This window comes from Pagrus pagrus, assembly GCF_965226575.1.
Source record: "Pagrus pagrus genome assembly, chromosome: 11".
NCBI classification, from domain to species: Eukaryota; Metazoa; Chordata; class Actinopteri; order Spariformes; family Sparidae; genus Pagrus; species Pagrus pagrus.
This window is the reverse complement of record NC_140195.1, coordinates 6607872-6624139: the sequence shown is the minus strand read 5'-3', so window position 1 is coordinate 6624139 and position 16268 is coordinate 6607872. Positions and strand designations below refer to the sequence as shown.

The 16268-nt window shown below is 44.4% G+C and overlaps 1 protein-coding gene across 1 annotated transcript; it reads right to left on the bottom strand.

The window, feature by feature from the left end:
- Window positions 1–3582: 3582 nt before the first annotated feature.
- Window positions 3583–15708, bottom strand: tamalin (trafficking regulator and scaffold protein tamalin). Its single transcript, XM_084367738.1, has 8 exons — window positions 15328–15708; window positions 12884–12936; window positions 11665–11719; window positions 8930–9032; window positions 7709–7802; window positions 6049–6115; window positions 5207–5273; window positions 3583–4528 (listed from the first exon to the last, which is right to left on the bottom strand). The coding sequence occupies exons 1-8, from the start codon at window positions 15523–15525 to the stop codon at window positions 4044–4046; spliced, it is 1122 nt and encodes a 373-aa protein (XP_084223864.1). The 5' UTR covers window positions 15526–15708; the 3' UTR covers window positions 3583–4043.
- Between the last annotated feature and the right edge of the window lie 560 nt (window positions 15709–16268).

Sequence of the window (16268 nt, the reverse complement as noted above, 5' to 3'; positions counted from 1 at the left end):
AATGCATCATCTTGTCTTTCAAACTCTCACCCCAAGTTTGTAGCGACCAGCTTTCTGTTAAAATGTGAAGCAGAGTTGGGATTTCTGGCACGATTTTCCCTCTACTCCCAGGGTGAGGTCTCACGCCTGATTCAAGATAACCACAGTGAGATCATCGGGATCATTTTCTGTTTTAAAAAACACCCTTCAGAGCCACAGAAGACAATAAACAATACAAGCTCTCCATGAGAGGCCAACTGAGCTTCATGTAGACAGTCTTAAGTGTTCTGGTTTCCCCTTTTTGAAGGACAAAAACAGACCACCATGACCTACAAGCTAGCTGGACATCGGCTGGAGTTTCTTGGAGTCGCAGTGCGTTCAAGTGCAGCGTCTTTGATGTTAGTTTGGCGCGTCTTGGCCCTTCGATGCGAGCCAGAAAATCATTAAAGTCCAAACAATTCAATAACCAACTATCACTGGTTTCAATTTGCACATCCAAACATGTTTAAACCTGTGACAGCTCGTATCATTTTGTGACATTAAATATCGCTAAATAAACAAGTAATAAATCTAAAGCTACTACAAGGAACTTTTTTGTCTGGCTCTGGCGTCCCCTGTGGACAAAGATGGCGACGGTGAAACAAAGTAAACTTTGTTTTAGCGCAGTAGTAGTTATCAGCTGTGAGATTCCTCTTTTCATCCTTGCTCTATAAAAATAGTTTGATTATAGGACTTATCCAACCCAGTGACGGGCAATAATAATAACTATAATGATTACACTACTTCCTGAAGGTCTCGTGTGCTTGTGCGGGTCGTAAAGACGGATCATCAGTAATAAATCGAGACAGTTTAATAGCCAGTTAAAAGTTCCTTGTGGTGCGTTTAGTGTTGAATAAAAACAACCATAGTAATTGTTTATTCAGCGTTCAACACTCAGCTTATCTGCTTCATCAGGACTGTGTGGATGTTGTTTGATCAGACTTCACTGATCATGTCTGGCACCTTTTTTTTTTGCACACTTGTTTAATCAGATTTCCACTTGAAAGTTCGTAAACTTTAATCGGTGCAAGTAATTACAGTGAAAGACGTTTGCCTTTTCCAAACTGGGGACCTCCCACTTCAAACCAGCAAGAAAAGCGTGGAATAAAAAAGTAAGTAATAAGTAAAATAACCAGAAAATTGTGACTGCATGGCTCTTTATAAGAAGCTATGCATCTATGCAGTGACTGGAAAACTTTTTTCTGAACTGTTCGAGGAGTTGATTAAACACAAAGCAGTCCAGTTCCTTAGAAAGAGGTTCTGACTGTGCAACCGAGCCGTCTGTTTACAAGCTGTTGGGTGGAAATTATGAGCAGCGGCTTCAGGAAGGAGGCTGTTAAAGCCACAAAGAGACAATATAACCTCTCAGGTATCAGCTCACTGCTGCTGCTGCTGGGAAACCACATGCAGACTCTTTATCTACAGATGCAGATTATGACGAGCGCTCTTCGATTTGCATTTATCCAAGTGTTCAGTTACTGTAGTTGACGGCAGTTGAGCTGACTCATCTCACGCTGGACAGTTTCCTCTTGTTGGCCACGTGTGCTAAACTCAGTATTTAATGAGCAGTTTACAAGTAAAGGATACTTTTTATTTGTCACCTCTGACCCTGATTTTCTTCTTACATCCACACCTGTCGAGGCAGGTGTCCTGCTCTCTCTCTCTCTGTCGCTTAGTTAAACACACAGACTCTCAGACAAAAACTATTTTAAACCTTGCAGTAAGTCGTATGATATCTTATCTTTATGGTGGATTTCCTGCACATTTCTCACCCACATCCTGCACCATGACATGCAGCTCGAGCTCCTCATCTATCAGACACAACAAAGTGCCACTCATGCCGCCCACACTCTGTGCCACCCGAAGCTTCCCCTGCGAGTGATATTTCATCTTCAAACACGCTCGCACGTTGCATGAGACAGACGTGTGTGGTTTTGTCTGGTGTCCTTTTTTGTGCACATTTCGAGCACAACCATCCCGACCGCTTCCTTAATTTTAACCAACGAGAACATCTGCGCTGATCCATCGATTTGACCAGAGGCAGCAACGTCCCATCAGACGCTGTGACGCACGCCCTGCTTGAGAAATAGCACTCTGGTCAGAGACGTTACACCACAGACACTCAACCCTGTCCTCCATGCTTCCTCTTCTCAAAGCCCATTTCTCATCACTGACGGGCTGATAGTGCCAATTTTAATTACTAATTTGAACTTGATGCAGTGTGTAGAATAAAAAACATTATTTTCTTCTTTTTTCTTTGTTTTTTTGCTGTCATGAGAATTTTTTTTAGATGCCAGTTTGCCATTTTGTTGGACTGTAGGAAGAGTTTGTTTTACATTACATTAAAACACCACAGAAAAACTGTAACAAGCCTTCCTCAGCAACAGGGTTTTCTGTAAATTCTGTTAACGATGTAGAAAGTCTAATTTTAGTTTAGTCTAAGTTTATTCTACTGAAAAAGTGGAAAAACACAGCACTAGAAGTAGTCTGCCTGCAGTAATTCACCACAGTCTTTAAACAACAGTGGTGTTTTTTAACAGTCGGGCGACATCCAAACATTTCCAACTGTATTATTGACCAGCCACCATCCTACACTAACCTCCCACTGTGTTAATTACTGCACCCTCCTTGTTTAGGCGCTCTGTCTCTGTTAAATGGCCCTTTCACACATTGTTTTTAGTGTACCACCATCTTCAGTCATTATCCCCTCGTTATGCATTCAGCCCACTCGCTCTAAACCCATGTTTCAAGCACCGGCAAGCTCGCATAACAATCCCTTGTGTCAGCATCCTTTCCAACACCACCACCCCTCCTCCTCCTTCCCTCTTGCTTCTCCTTAGCGCGCTCACGACCGTCAGAGGAGGGCATGAAGAGGGCTCGGCTCGAACACATGGCCGCATACCATCGCTCACCATCATCAACACTCCTGAAGCATCTGTGAATGAGCGGCAGAGGACAAAAGGGATAAACGCTGCAGAGCCAACGGAGAGAGTGACCACCATGACCTCATGGGTCAGCTGGGAGCTAGGAATGAAAAGACTCCAAGCAACCCCCGCCCAAACACACACACACACACACACACCCAGTGAGTTCTTGGACAACTGAAGCCACCATGGGAATACGGGGAGCGTGGAAGAAGAGGAATCGGCGTTGGCCTGCAGGAGCTGAAAGAAAGCGGTTGTGTTGGGAATTTTAGGTCAAGCCTTTCTCCGCACATTCCTCACTTTTCTCGCAACAATAAACTGTGTCACAGCCGATACAACAGCCTCCTTCTGGATACCTTGCACCACAAAACGCCTCAAACCAGAGAGAAACGCGCACTAACCCTCTGAACTCGGGTGACACATGCTTACAGTTGTAGAAATATAAAGACTTACTATATTTAAAAGCGTCACATGGAGGAGGTAATATCGCCACTGGGGGAATTACAAACAGATTGTGTGTACACTCGAGGTCTGAGCACTAATTTAAGTTTGGCCGCTACAATTCCCACAAACTAGTTGCGGCTTGTGGAACAAAATAGCCTTTCTTGCAAGTTCGGCACAAAATAACGAGCCCATAATCTGAAAATGCCACATTTTTTATTTTTGGAACCGTGACTTTAGGCAGAGAGACATAAAACAGGATCAATCTGAATCATCTAAAGCAGATATCAAACTTATAAAATGTTGTGTTGCACGAGCACAATCATAACGGGTCATAATAAAAGTGGGTGCATGCAGTAAAAACACAAATATCCTTCATTCTGTACATGAACCTGACGTATGTTAAATTAAATAAATAACTTAAAAGGAACAAAAACAACGAAACAAGAGTTATGTACAGCTGTGAAACACTGACGGCTACAGGACGCAGCTGAATGTTCATTGGTCGACCCATTCGAACATGGAGAGGTGCAGCTGTAGAGCCATTTCTTTGGTCTCCGTCTCTTCATCTTTGGTGCTGCTCACATCTTTTTCTTTGGCAGCTTTAGTTTGACAGTCACTGGTGCTTTCAGTCTTTAGGTGAACAGCTCTGTTGGCTGCTCACAGTTTGCTTTCCTCCTCCTCCAGCGGTCGGTTCAGACCCGGGATAAACTTGAGGAGGCGCCTGCGGAAGCTTTTCTGTTTGGGCTTCCTCTGCAGCGAGTTGAACCCTCCCTGCTTCTCCCCCGAGTTGGACGTCGACGACGAAGACCCCCTCATGTAGCTGCGCGTGCTGGCGCTGCGGGTCAGCTGCGTCTTGGCGGTCGTGAAGAGCTCGCTGGCCGGTCGGAGCCGATGCGGCTTCTGCTGCTCTTTCTTTTTGTCTGCGCTGGTGCCGTCCGAGTCAACGCTGCCGTCCACCTGGTACACGCAGGTCTGGTACAGGGGGTCGTCCTCGGTGGCCGTGCTGAGGAAGCTGGCGCTGCTGCTGGTGCTGCCCGTGCAGCGGATGGCTCGCTGAGCGGCCGGGCTGGGAGTGCCGAGGCTGCCGTACACACCTGCTGACTCCAGGGACTCGTACACTGCAGCGTCACTCATTACTATGCCTACAAGAGAAGAGGGGAAGAGTTAGGATAGTGGACTGAGAGCACAGCATCACGTGGGGGCAACATTAGGTGACGCTGCTTCCAAGAGAACAGAAACATGGCGATAGCACAACAGAACTGGTCTGTGGCCTGTAAAAGTTTTTGGTTGAAGATGAAAAGATGAGCAGAGCCAGAATCCACCGCACCAGAAACGCAAATACTGTTCCCAGAACTTGGTGTGGGTCCATTTTGAAAAAGTGTATTAACAGGCAGGGCGGATGAATTGATTAATGGATTTTTTTCCCCCCAATAAAGTTAGAAAAAAAACAACTTCTTATTCTTCTTTTTTATTACACGCAGATGAGGCGCTTCACAGCGAGCAGAACCACTTTTGTCAAATAAGTTTTATTACACACAGACATAAAGGAGACTATTAAAACTGGCAGTGCAGAGCATTTCTCGGTTTGATAACCACATGACCCAAAAACGGCTGTGTATAACTGGCAGACATATCAATATCTGAGATTGTTACTTTCTGACATCGGTATCGAGTACTGGCTGGGCTCTAACTAAAAAACACCCCAAAAACAAGATGGACAATTGCTGTATGTACAAGCAGTGCTGACACTCTGTGGATTATACTACTGAAATAAAGTAAATAAAATGTACAAGACACACTAAACTTCAGAGGTGACCTACCATGAACGAGCCTCTGCTCCTGCACCATCAACGACCGATATTCATCCCATTTCTCATGAAGAGTTTGCTGTAAAAAGAAGACAGAGATGAAGTTAAGTGACTTTAACAAGAAAACCACGACATACAGGCTGCAGAACAACTTGCGAAAGGGATCTTTAACCCTGGACCAAACCGTTTACATATTAACCTTACAACTTTACAGACATTAAAAAGTTAAAACTACGTGTGCTCACAAAGCAGGTGGATTGGCGTCATGGGGAATATTCTCAGCGAACTAACAGGAAGATGACATGGTAAAGGGCATTCCCAAATACCTCTGACTGGTATGAGACTTAATCTGAAAGTGATTGAGTTCGTTTTCGTCATGTCTGATCAAGGTAGTGCTTTATGAGTCAGCGTTTTTTTGTTCCTATCGAGTCTACACAAATGAGATATCAACATTTCCATCCCGAGCACGTCTAATGTGTTCAGCAGCAGCAGCCTGTTAATCTTTAAAACGCTGGATTAGTATCTCAGGAAGCGGCTGTGTCGCAGCTCTCACACACTCGTGGATTAGAGCGAGACAGCTGCTGTAATCTTTGGGGGGAAACAGCGCTCGCTTGAGCCACTTCACAGGCAGCTTTTTTAACCAGCCGCGAGTCAAGAATGTCTGCAGCGATCAGCGAGCCGGCTGGACAAACTGCTGATGCAACAGGTGGTGCTGCTGGGGCAGACAGGTGTGGAGGGCGGGGGAGGTGGTGGTGGTGGTGGTGTCTATATCTAGCATGTAATGCATGTGTGTGTTTGGGTGAGGCTGGGGGAAACAATCAGGCTGACTCACGGCTGGAAAACTGAAAACTCACCTTCAGATACTGCAGCCGGGCCTCCAGCTCCGCCTTTCGTATGGAGTCGCTGTAAACCGTCTCCAGCCTGTAAGTGTGAAAACAGAAGGCAGCGGGATTAATAAGCGTGACAGGAAGCGCTTATAAAAAACTACAAGGGCAGAAAACGGCGAATTTACAAACATATGAAAGGCTCTTTTCATAAGACGGTGGTGGGACGAGGTCTGGTGTCAAACAGTTTACAAGAGAGGGGGGGAAGGATGAGGAACATTTACACTTTCCACCCCAGATACTTCAGTGTGGCAAATCCTTTGAATCACATGAGCTGGTGACGAACTTAGAGGGCTTGTACTCACTTTTACAGTTTATATAGACTGTAAGTATAATTTAATGATGTCAGTCTATAAAGCCTGTGCCTACACGGGCACTTTGATGCGGTTCGCCTCACGTCTTGAGCAGCAGCTCTCGAAGACTTCGAACGGGGCCTCGCTAATTGTCCTTTTAATCTTTTACAAGCAGAGGAGAAGGATGAGGAAAAGAGTGTGGCTCCGATTAAAACACCCACTCAGCACTTAACTCAACTGCCAGATACCGAGTCCTGACAGCGACGTTCGAGATACTTAAGCTATGGCTGTAATATCTTGATTATGTTTAAACCTTTACGATGCCGGTTTGATTAATCAAATCATTAATCAGTTTGTCAGATTTCTGCTTGAAAAGGGTGAAAATAACGTCTCTTTCAGAACAGTTTGGGATCTCTGGGCTTCCAGACACTTCGATTGCGTCTGACTCGCTGTATGGAGCAATTTCATGTTGTCCTTATCGACTGTTTACTTCTGTTTTTTTGTTCCACAAATGTTTGGAGGACTACAAAACTTCACCTGACTTTCCATCACATGAGGGTGAGTGGGTAATGATGTCATTTTCATTCTGTGTGAACTTAAAAAAGCTCCCTTCGCGCCCACATCTTCCCAACGTTTGACCCTTTCTGAAACCGACAATTTGATTCACACCCAGCAGAAAGCAGAAGCCGGGGTTTAAACTTCTCTCCCTTCCTCTTTTTCTGTAGCTTTTTACGTGAACAATCGAATGTAACACTATGAAAGTCTTTCAGGAGAGATGGTCTTAAATGGGAACCGATTCCTCCGTATTTAAATGACATCACACACTTGTACCAACCAGTTCTTTCCAAACACAAGTCCACATTAGCATCGGGGCACTCTTGTTTACAACGGTGATCAAAACTGCTTCCAGTTTTCTGTCAAACTGAATAATCGTTTCAGCACTAGAAAATGTATTAATGACTTTTAACGCACAATATGTAATTTCAGCAGCTCGTGTCTCTTTATCAAAAGATGTCTGCTCAGCTGCTCGGAGCAGGCCAGCTCTGGAGGAGAGCATTGTGTGCAGAGCTGGACCTTCTGGAGGAATAAACACCGGAGTCACGTCAGGTTTTGCTCTGATTAAAGGCTGTTTACTGACGGGAGGAGAGCTAAGAGATTACTTTTAATCTTTTTGGGATTAAAAAGTGGATTTATCTTCTTTATGAACCTGACTGCAGCACTGATCCGTGTTAAGTGTCGCTTGCCGACTTTCCTATCCTGAGAAGATTTACTTGCACATCTCTGAATGATGCGTCTCTAAACATGCACCACTTCTGTTGTTTTCTGCGAGTTTGTACCTGATTGTGTTGCCACAGGCCCTGATGAGCTGAACGATCTCCTTGTGCCGAAATCCCTCGACGGTGGCCTCGTTCACACTGGCGATGGTGTCCCCTGTGCCCCCACACACACACACACACACACAGACACAATGACACACACAGAGCATGTGAGTTAACCAGCGGGCCATCAGTTCAGGATGCGCTTCAATCCACTGCGGCTTTAATTATTGCAAGCTGCAGCCAACTGAGGCTCGTTTGATTCTAAAAGTAGCCTCGACACATGTGCAACACAAATGTGCAGAGCCATGAAGCATGTGTTGTCGTGGCCTGCAGTCACCTCGTTGGAAAGATGCTTATTTTCGAAATGTTAATCTCACACGCGTTTAATTTTATCTGCGAGAGCCACAACATCATACTTCGGACTCTGCGGTCATTAGTTGTGGTGTGAACTCTCAAGCGTGACAGCGGGCCTTTGCGAGGCTTCAACACAAAGCCTGTTTTCCTCTTTTAAAAACCACCGCCTCATGAGATGAAGTCACTGTGTTCGCAGCGAGACGCGGTGGAACAATAGAGCGGGTATGTGAGGAATGTAGGAACTGAAACTGAAGTGACAAACGTATGAAGGCTGGATGGAGGAAAGACAGCAGCAGCAGAGAAGCCCCTCACTTCTTCGTTTTTCTGACACACTGACGCTGAGAGCGGCCGGCTTGTGACTCTGTGGTCACGAGTTTGAAAACCAGAGAGAATTTATAGAAAGCTGCAGAGCGTCGTCTCTTCATCTCACTGTGACAAATATATTCTCTGAACTGATAAAAACAGAATCAGCACGTGTCGGTTTGTTCACACGCTCTTTCTATCTTCGAGGGAATTTCTTTAAAAAGGACACAAAAGGAAACGAGCCGCGTTTGCCAAATAAAAACAACACTTCCTTTCAAAACCAACATTTGAGAGGTCGTCTCTGCTTTACTCTATCTGGCACACTGGTGAGAGGAGCTGGCAGATACTCGCTGGCTGAGATAGCCGCTCACTTAGTTGTTTGTTGACTGGAAAATGAGTGGGCACACAGGCATATTTGTACTTCCTTAAACAGCCGGCAGAAACACGCGAGTGCTTCTGTTGACGTAAGGCACGCGAATGTCAACCGGCAAACACAAGAGGAGGATAAGCTGAACCAAAACCACCTGACACTTGCCTCACTTCCCCAGGTTATTTTAGACTCAAATACAAATACGAACTCACCAACTTTAAGTCCTGCTTGCTGAGCGGGGCTGTCGTCGTGCACCTTGCACACGAACGTGCACATTTCAACGGAGTTTTGGTCCTGATGGTGAAGGCCGTAGGTCTGAAAGACACAAAACAATCACACTGAACAATGGCAACAAAAACAGCTTCATAAATACTTCTTTGTTCTTCACGTATAAGAATTGTCTCACAGTCATAACAAGACAGGAAAAGATGATCCTATCAGTGAACATGCAGAGTAAGAGATTCTCTTATCTGATTAAACAGAGACTGTGAACTTTTTCAACTAATCTAAGATTAAAGGATTGTTTTCCAGTCCATCTATTGAACGGTACCAACATGCCCAAGTGTACATGGAAGTGTTATCTACCTTGTGCATGATTTCCATTGTAAGTAAATGGGGGACAAACAAACCTCTAGTCTAAAAATATACTCAAAAGTTGCATAAATGGCTCCCGAAGTTCAGCTGAAAACAATGTGACGCTTCAGCAGACTGACTTGGACAAGTGAAGAGGATATCTTCCAGAGTTGAGGTGTTTTGAGGACAAAGATCCCTCTTTGTGTTACTGCCCCTCTGCTGCACCCCAGAAAGAAAACATGTCCAGGGAAGCACAAAGAGGGAATTTCATATCGAAATAACACCTGATTTGCTGAACTCTGCTGAGATTATCTTTAACTGAAGGCTGGAATGTATTTTTTTTTTTACACAGAGAAAAGAGCTGTGAAGAGAAGATCTGTCTGATCTGGAAACTATGGCCGTTTTTATACAACAACATCTCTTCCAATGCAAATATGGGCATGTCAGGAGAAGGACTGGGACAAGAAGAGATACGTTGATCGTGGAGAATTTCCATTATCAGAAAACTCGTGAAGATCGTCACATGAATGACTGGAAAAAAGCCATCTAGCTCGCTCACGTTCAGTCTGTCTGGATTGTTTTGAATTGCCACGAGGGTGGAGCCCACGTCTTTTCAGTCAGTCTTTTCAATCCTAAACCTGTCACCGCGGCTCACTGCACGGCTCGTCCATGTATCCCCCGCTAAAGTAGTTAAATTGGATGTGTGGAAACGTATTCAACACCTCCCGTTTGCACTCTCATCTCTGTTAGCACAATATTCTGTCTAGTCTTGTCTGTCAGCTGGTTCATGTGTGTTTTAGTGCCATTTTGAGAACTGAATTGTCTCTATCCTCTATTCTCCTCAAAAGCCCTCAAGTAATGTCATCAGTAATGTGGATATAATGACTAAGTGGATAAAGTTAATATTGGAACAAGTCCAACAGTCTGGTAAGTCCCATCACTGTACTGTAAAGCAGCCTTTAAAACCAGGAAAACACAACAACTGTGACATGTGACATAATGAATATCCAAAATCTAAGATGATATCTAGTCTCATGTTATAATAAAATGTGTTGTAAGAGAGGTTAATAATAGATAAGCTTATTTATAAACCTGCTGTTACCATAACACTCATTAAAAACTTCAGTTCAGCTCAATAAAAGCAGAACATCGTTATATAAACTGACATGATGTCACAACAACCTCATTATGCGTCTTATATTTTGTTGCCTGGGAAACAGTTTGTGTTACTCCCACAAGCATTTGCACGCTCTTCCTCGTTTCAGTCACCACAGTGTCTCTGCAGAAGGTCACTGCAGGCAACAGATAGCAGGGTGACAGGAGGAAGTCTATCAGTCATTCAACACGCTGCCGGTGCTGCTGCCGCTGAGGGAGCCTGAAAGTCAGGTACTTTCTCAACAAACAGGTCCAGAGACTGACGAAACGACGAGACCGTCCCGTGAATTAAAACTCAAGTTGTCAAGCTTTCCATCTGTTACAGTCGAGCACTCCCATCAAAACTTGGACCAGCTTCTCTTATGGAAATTTCAATTGATTTGGATCGGCCTGTGTGTGTTTGCCGCCGAGCTTCCTTCTCGGCAGCCAGAAAGATAAACACACGACCAATGCAAATATCGCTGAAATGCAAATATCACATTTACATGCCGGGCCCTCGGCTGCACATCTGTATTAAACACAAAGGGCGCGGAGGACAGGAAACTCAAGAGTCCGAAACTCATCTCTCTCTGTCCGTGCTGACCGTCAAACTCATGATCTCACTTCCTTCTGGCCACAGGCGGGCAGGAAGGGCGAGAACCTCCATCGAAAACCGTAAATAGAACAATATGTCTTTCCCTCGATGCAGCAATCCACTTCCAGAAACTTTTAACTGAGCTTTACGGCTTCTTATTAATTTAAAAAAAAAAACTAAAATCAACGTTTAACCATTTCAGAAAACTATTTAAAGAATGAGGTCTGCCTAACAGAGTCGACATTGTGAGACAGAGCTCCAGGGCGGCTGAGATCTCACGCAGATATTGAGGTCAAATGTGCGAAGCGTCTGCCTGCTGAGTGTGTGAGAGCGAGGCAGGTATTAACATGGGAAGCGTGTGAGCAAACCGCACGCCTTAAAATAAATGCCGGGAGAGAAAAAACACATCTCCTCCTCTTTCCAGTCATGGGATCAACGAGCTGTTTGACTGATGCGTGACCTTTAACCCCCGCCGGCGCAGGCGAAACGCTCGGATTAAGAGATTTTACTGGATAAGATGTTCACGTTTCAGTCACTCAAGCTCCATCGCCTGTTGACAGGGATGCGGACGATCAGGGAAATCCTGTTAAATGGAGCTCGAGAGGTTGAAAGACCCACTTCGTATACCGCCGTTAATCCTCTTACCTGGATCTCGAAACCAAACGTCTCCTCTTCCTTTTTCTCCAGGACCACCACCTTCCTGGAAAAACAGAAAGACATTTTGTTTGTTTTCTTTCTAAAAATTAACTGCGTGAAGAAGTTTGCCCACACTCAGAGGAGCATCTGTTTTGACAATCAATTAATCAATTAGTCGATTTCCAAGCAAATATGTGATGGCTGCGGGCTGAGACATCTTTCATGGTCTCACATTTAAACGGCTGGTCTTATTTTAGAGATGACCCGGTGATACAGCCGTAAAGGCAAAAGGAGAAAAAGCACAAACGGCATGTAATCAACGCAGAGCTGGAACGACTGTTCATTCACACGGCGAACATTAGGGATAGTCGATGACTTGTTTTTAGCCGTTTTTGTCATTTTTCAAGCCAACATTCCCACATGTCGGCTTCTGAAATGAGGATTTCCTGCTTTTCTCTGTTTAATATAACCGTACGATTATTATTTTCTAAGTTTTTAACTGTTGGTTGGACAAAAAAAAGACATCTGAGGATGTCTGACCGAGTTCAAGGATATCGTGATGGGCACTTTTCAGCATTTTTTTAATAGACCAAATAAAAGACGAAGGAAATATTAAAAAGCCTTCTATTATAGTGGCTAAATCATTAAAAAGGCCAGTCATCGAGAGAGCCAACATGTTTTTTAACCACTAGGGCTCAAAACAACATGTTTGCAACCCTTTGGACCTCTAAATGATTAAACGACTATAATAAAAGGCTTTTTAATATTTCCTTCCTCGTTTTGATCCATCTTCTCGTATTCGGACTGCCTTGAGTTCCTCTGGTTTTCGAGGTCAACAAGATGTTTACGTCCGACTCTGAGTCCTTCTCCATCTCCGTCCTTATCTAAATTGCATAATGAGAGATCTCTGCCGTCTGCACAGGACTTCTTCTGTGTCCAGCAGCATCTGGACGTCACGGCTAAACGTACAGTACAAAGGTCTGTTGGACGGAGGGAGGGCAGCGCTGCGTCTCTCATGCGGTGGGGGGGGTGGGGGGGCCGCAAAGTACATGAAAATTCATGACAACCCTCAGGAATATGATGCATAACAATGGCAGCCATCAGTACAGATCGGTGTGTGAAAGAGGGCCTTTCACTCTGAGAGGAAACTGTGCACTTGTGACGATTTCAGGAAGAAGATGTCGTCATTAAAGACAGCAGACGCCAGTGATTGATGAGAGGGATTTACCTTTGTGGTTCTGGTGACTGTGTCAGGGGTTTCCACTTCTGCAGCCCGCCGCCCTGCCAGGAGAAAACGAAAACAAAGAGATGGAGCGTGTCAGACAGCTACATGAGGTTAATTCACGATTACTCATGAGGGTTTTCCCCCAAAAAACATCTCCCTGACACACCTGCTGTAAACATCAACGCATCTACCGGTCCAGCAGGTCCTGAAGCCGCACACGTGCTCCGTGCGGCGTGTTTGTGTTTTTAAGCTACTGAGCCATTATGGCGGTATGAAAGCATCAGCAGTGAAACCAGAAATGCGTGTCTGGCTGCTCTTTGTTTACTCCAAGCAGTCACAACGTCAGAAGAGGACCTCAGAGCTCCTATATTTAGCCTTAATTTCACACAAAACCAGCTTCCTTCAGGCTCTCAGACTGTTGATCTGAAATTTTAGATCATTTAGAGTCGTTTGTGCAAACTCCAGCCCATTACAGGGACAATTAGGACTCAGTGGGTGAACGCTAACTGCCACAATGACTACATTGAGTGAAAGTCAACAGTGGGTCAGGACCCGGCCCTACCTGACTGTGTAAATAAGGAAGGCATCTGTCCAGAAGGCTCCACTAAATCACTTACAATCAATCCTCGTCTGTTCCAACTCAATCATGTTCAAATGCTGCGTTCATGAAAGGCCGCTTTGTGCTTGCAGTCTCTCTCGGTAGTAAAATGTTGCTTTCTTTATGTCCGCACACTTACAGAATTGTCCCGCTCTCGTCTCAATGAGTGCATTTATTCCCAAATACCCACCAGAGACGGACGGGGGCGGACGGAGCAGGATCTCCGTGCCCCTGCGTGTACAATGCGCTGTTGTAGCCGCTCAGCGCAGCTACTGCACACTTTATGCATGTAGGCTTGTGGATGACTGTGCCTCTCTTTACAGTACACTGTCACACATGTCTGTTTTTGAACTAACTGGGGCGGCAGAAACTCTGACAGAAGCGCCAGAGCGGAATAAAATGAGCTTCACGAGAGACACAGGAAGATGTGTGGATTGACCCACAAGTCACGACAACTTTGAGCCAGAATTATGCAACACCGGCTACAGCTGGCGAGTTCTGGATCATCAGAGAAGGAGGCCGTCAGTCCCGGGGCTTCATTTATAAAAACGCTGTTGGATCTGTACTTGAACTTAAGATAATTTCCGAGGCGGTGCTTAGGTTCGATTCATATTTATACTGACTTTATAACTTACACACCTCATATAAAAACCTCACATCACTTTAAATTGATTGTGATTTCCCCTGATATCATGCAGCAGAGGTGATGGGTTCAGTCAGGAGTAGAAATGGACCGAAAGAGAGAAATCTAACTTTTTTGGAAGATGATAAACAAATCATAACACGCAGATCGGGAGCTCTAGCAAAAAGTTCACCACCGGCTCGAACACATGCGTGTGTCAAACTGCAATACCAGAACATAACCAGCAGGAAAATCATGGAAGTCGACCTCGTCCTGATCCAGACTAACATGTTGACATCAGTTGTTGCTATTATTTCAAGTTTCTGACGGATCCAGAGATTTCGTTCTTTCTTTAACATTGAGAGATTTTCAACGTATTTGTTCATTTCTCAGGGGATATCAGGCGTATTTAGGTGGCTGGTATCTATGAGTGAGTAAGAGCGTTGGGCTTGGATGGAGGTATGCGCTCTACTTAGTGCCACTCTAGTTTTACTTAAAAGAAATTAGGTTTTTGTGAAGAAAATAACAACATTTCTAAGCGACCCCTTAACTTCTGACCAGTTCATTATGAAACTGAAAACAGCAGGAGCTTCTGAAAGTTTCTCAATGACCTCTAAAATCATAATTATGGCAAAACTTTCCATCATCCCTCTGAAGAACGGAGTCAAAATGAGTTTGTCCAGGTCCAGTCACACACATAAAGTTGTGCAGTGGGCCCTGGTGTACCTGACACAACATGGACCACACTCAGTGTCTGGGTGGTCCACACTTGCCCCTGGATGAGCTACTGTTGGCCTCCGGTGAGATGCCCTCTGGTGTACACTGAACTTCCCACACAATTTTCAGATGAAGAATCACCAGATAAACTCATGAGACACACAAAACTAAAGACATTTAGCTTCAGATGAGGTCACACAAACTTCATGGATTCATCTCCTCATTCCTTCCAAAGAAAAACTGCTTATTTTGCTGAAAAAACACCTGATTTGATGCTAATAAGGCAGAAAAAACTCTTCCTCTAGACTGCAAAAACTTGTCATTGAGTGAATCTAACTGTCTTGTAAGAACAATTAAAAGTTAAAAAGTTAAAACCAACAACCTTCAGAGTTCAGTTAACAACCCAAACTTTCCAGTTTATAAGATTTGACAGACAATATTAATGACTTCAGACTAAAAAAAACCCAATGAAGTCTGTTAAAAAAGTGTTTTCAAGTGTTAAGTTTGTACCTTTTTGAAGTTTCTGGGCAGAGTCCCTCCAGAATAAGCCAGAGTCTTGTAGTTGTAAACCTCGGACGAGTTGCTCGGTAAATCCATCGTCCTGCAGCTGTCGGACTTTGACGAGGGGAAATAAATGTCGCTGTCTTGGGATGCGGGTCCAGTGTCCGGCCCGCTGGAGTTCACCTTCTTCAGCCTCCTGAACGTCATGTTGAGCTCAGACAGGAAAAAAAAAAAAAGTTGCTATGGATGAAGTTTTGTTTTGTTTATAATGAAGTGTCCCGGTGGCCCACTGAGATGCTGACCGAGTTGTGAGGCTCAACGTGGAGGGAGCTACAGAGTCACCTCAGAGGCTTCCTCCTGAGCAGCCTGCGGGGGCGGAGACTTTGTTGTGAAGGACACGAGCGAGCGCCAATAGACATGTTGACGTGCATCCTCCGTGCTGCCTTCAGGGCCGCCTCGGACGTCTCCGTGTCACGTTTTCAGAAGCTGAACATGAAGAAGTGTTTTTGTTTTTTTGGTGGGGGGGGGGTTGGTTTTATTTTAGAAATCAGCAGTGTTGGGGCAAGTTACTTTTTCGAAATGCAATGTATTACTAGTTACCTTCGTTAAAGTAGTCTGTGTAATTACACTTCTTTTTAGTTACTTTAAAAAACAAGGATCAAAGTCTATCTGATATATTATGAGATAGGGATAAATATTTTTCATTGTAGGCTCAGTCATATGAAACACAATAGACCCATACCTTCTATAATGCAGCCTTTAATGACACGACAAGACAAAAGTCATCTTTTTCCATGCCTTTTTATTTTAGTCCACAGAACGAGCAATGCATGGTGTGATTCAAGAATGTAAGTTAAAGTGCACTCGGAGGATTAGGCTTCATCATTTCAGGCACACATAGACTTAACAAAGAGCTTATATTAATATGGTCATGTTGGTGTGGATGGATT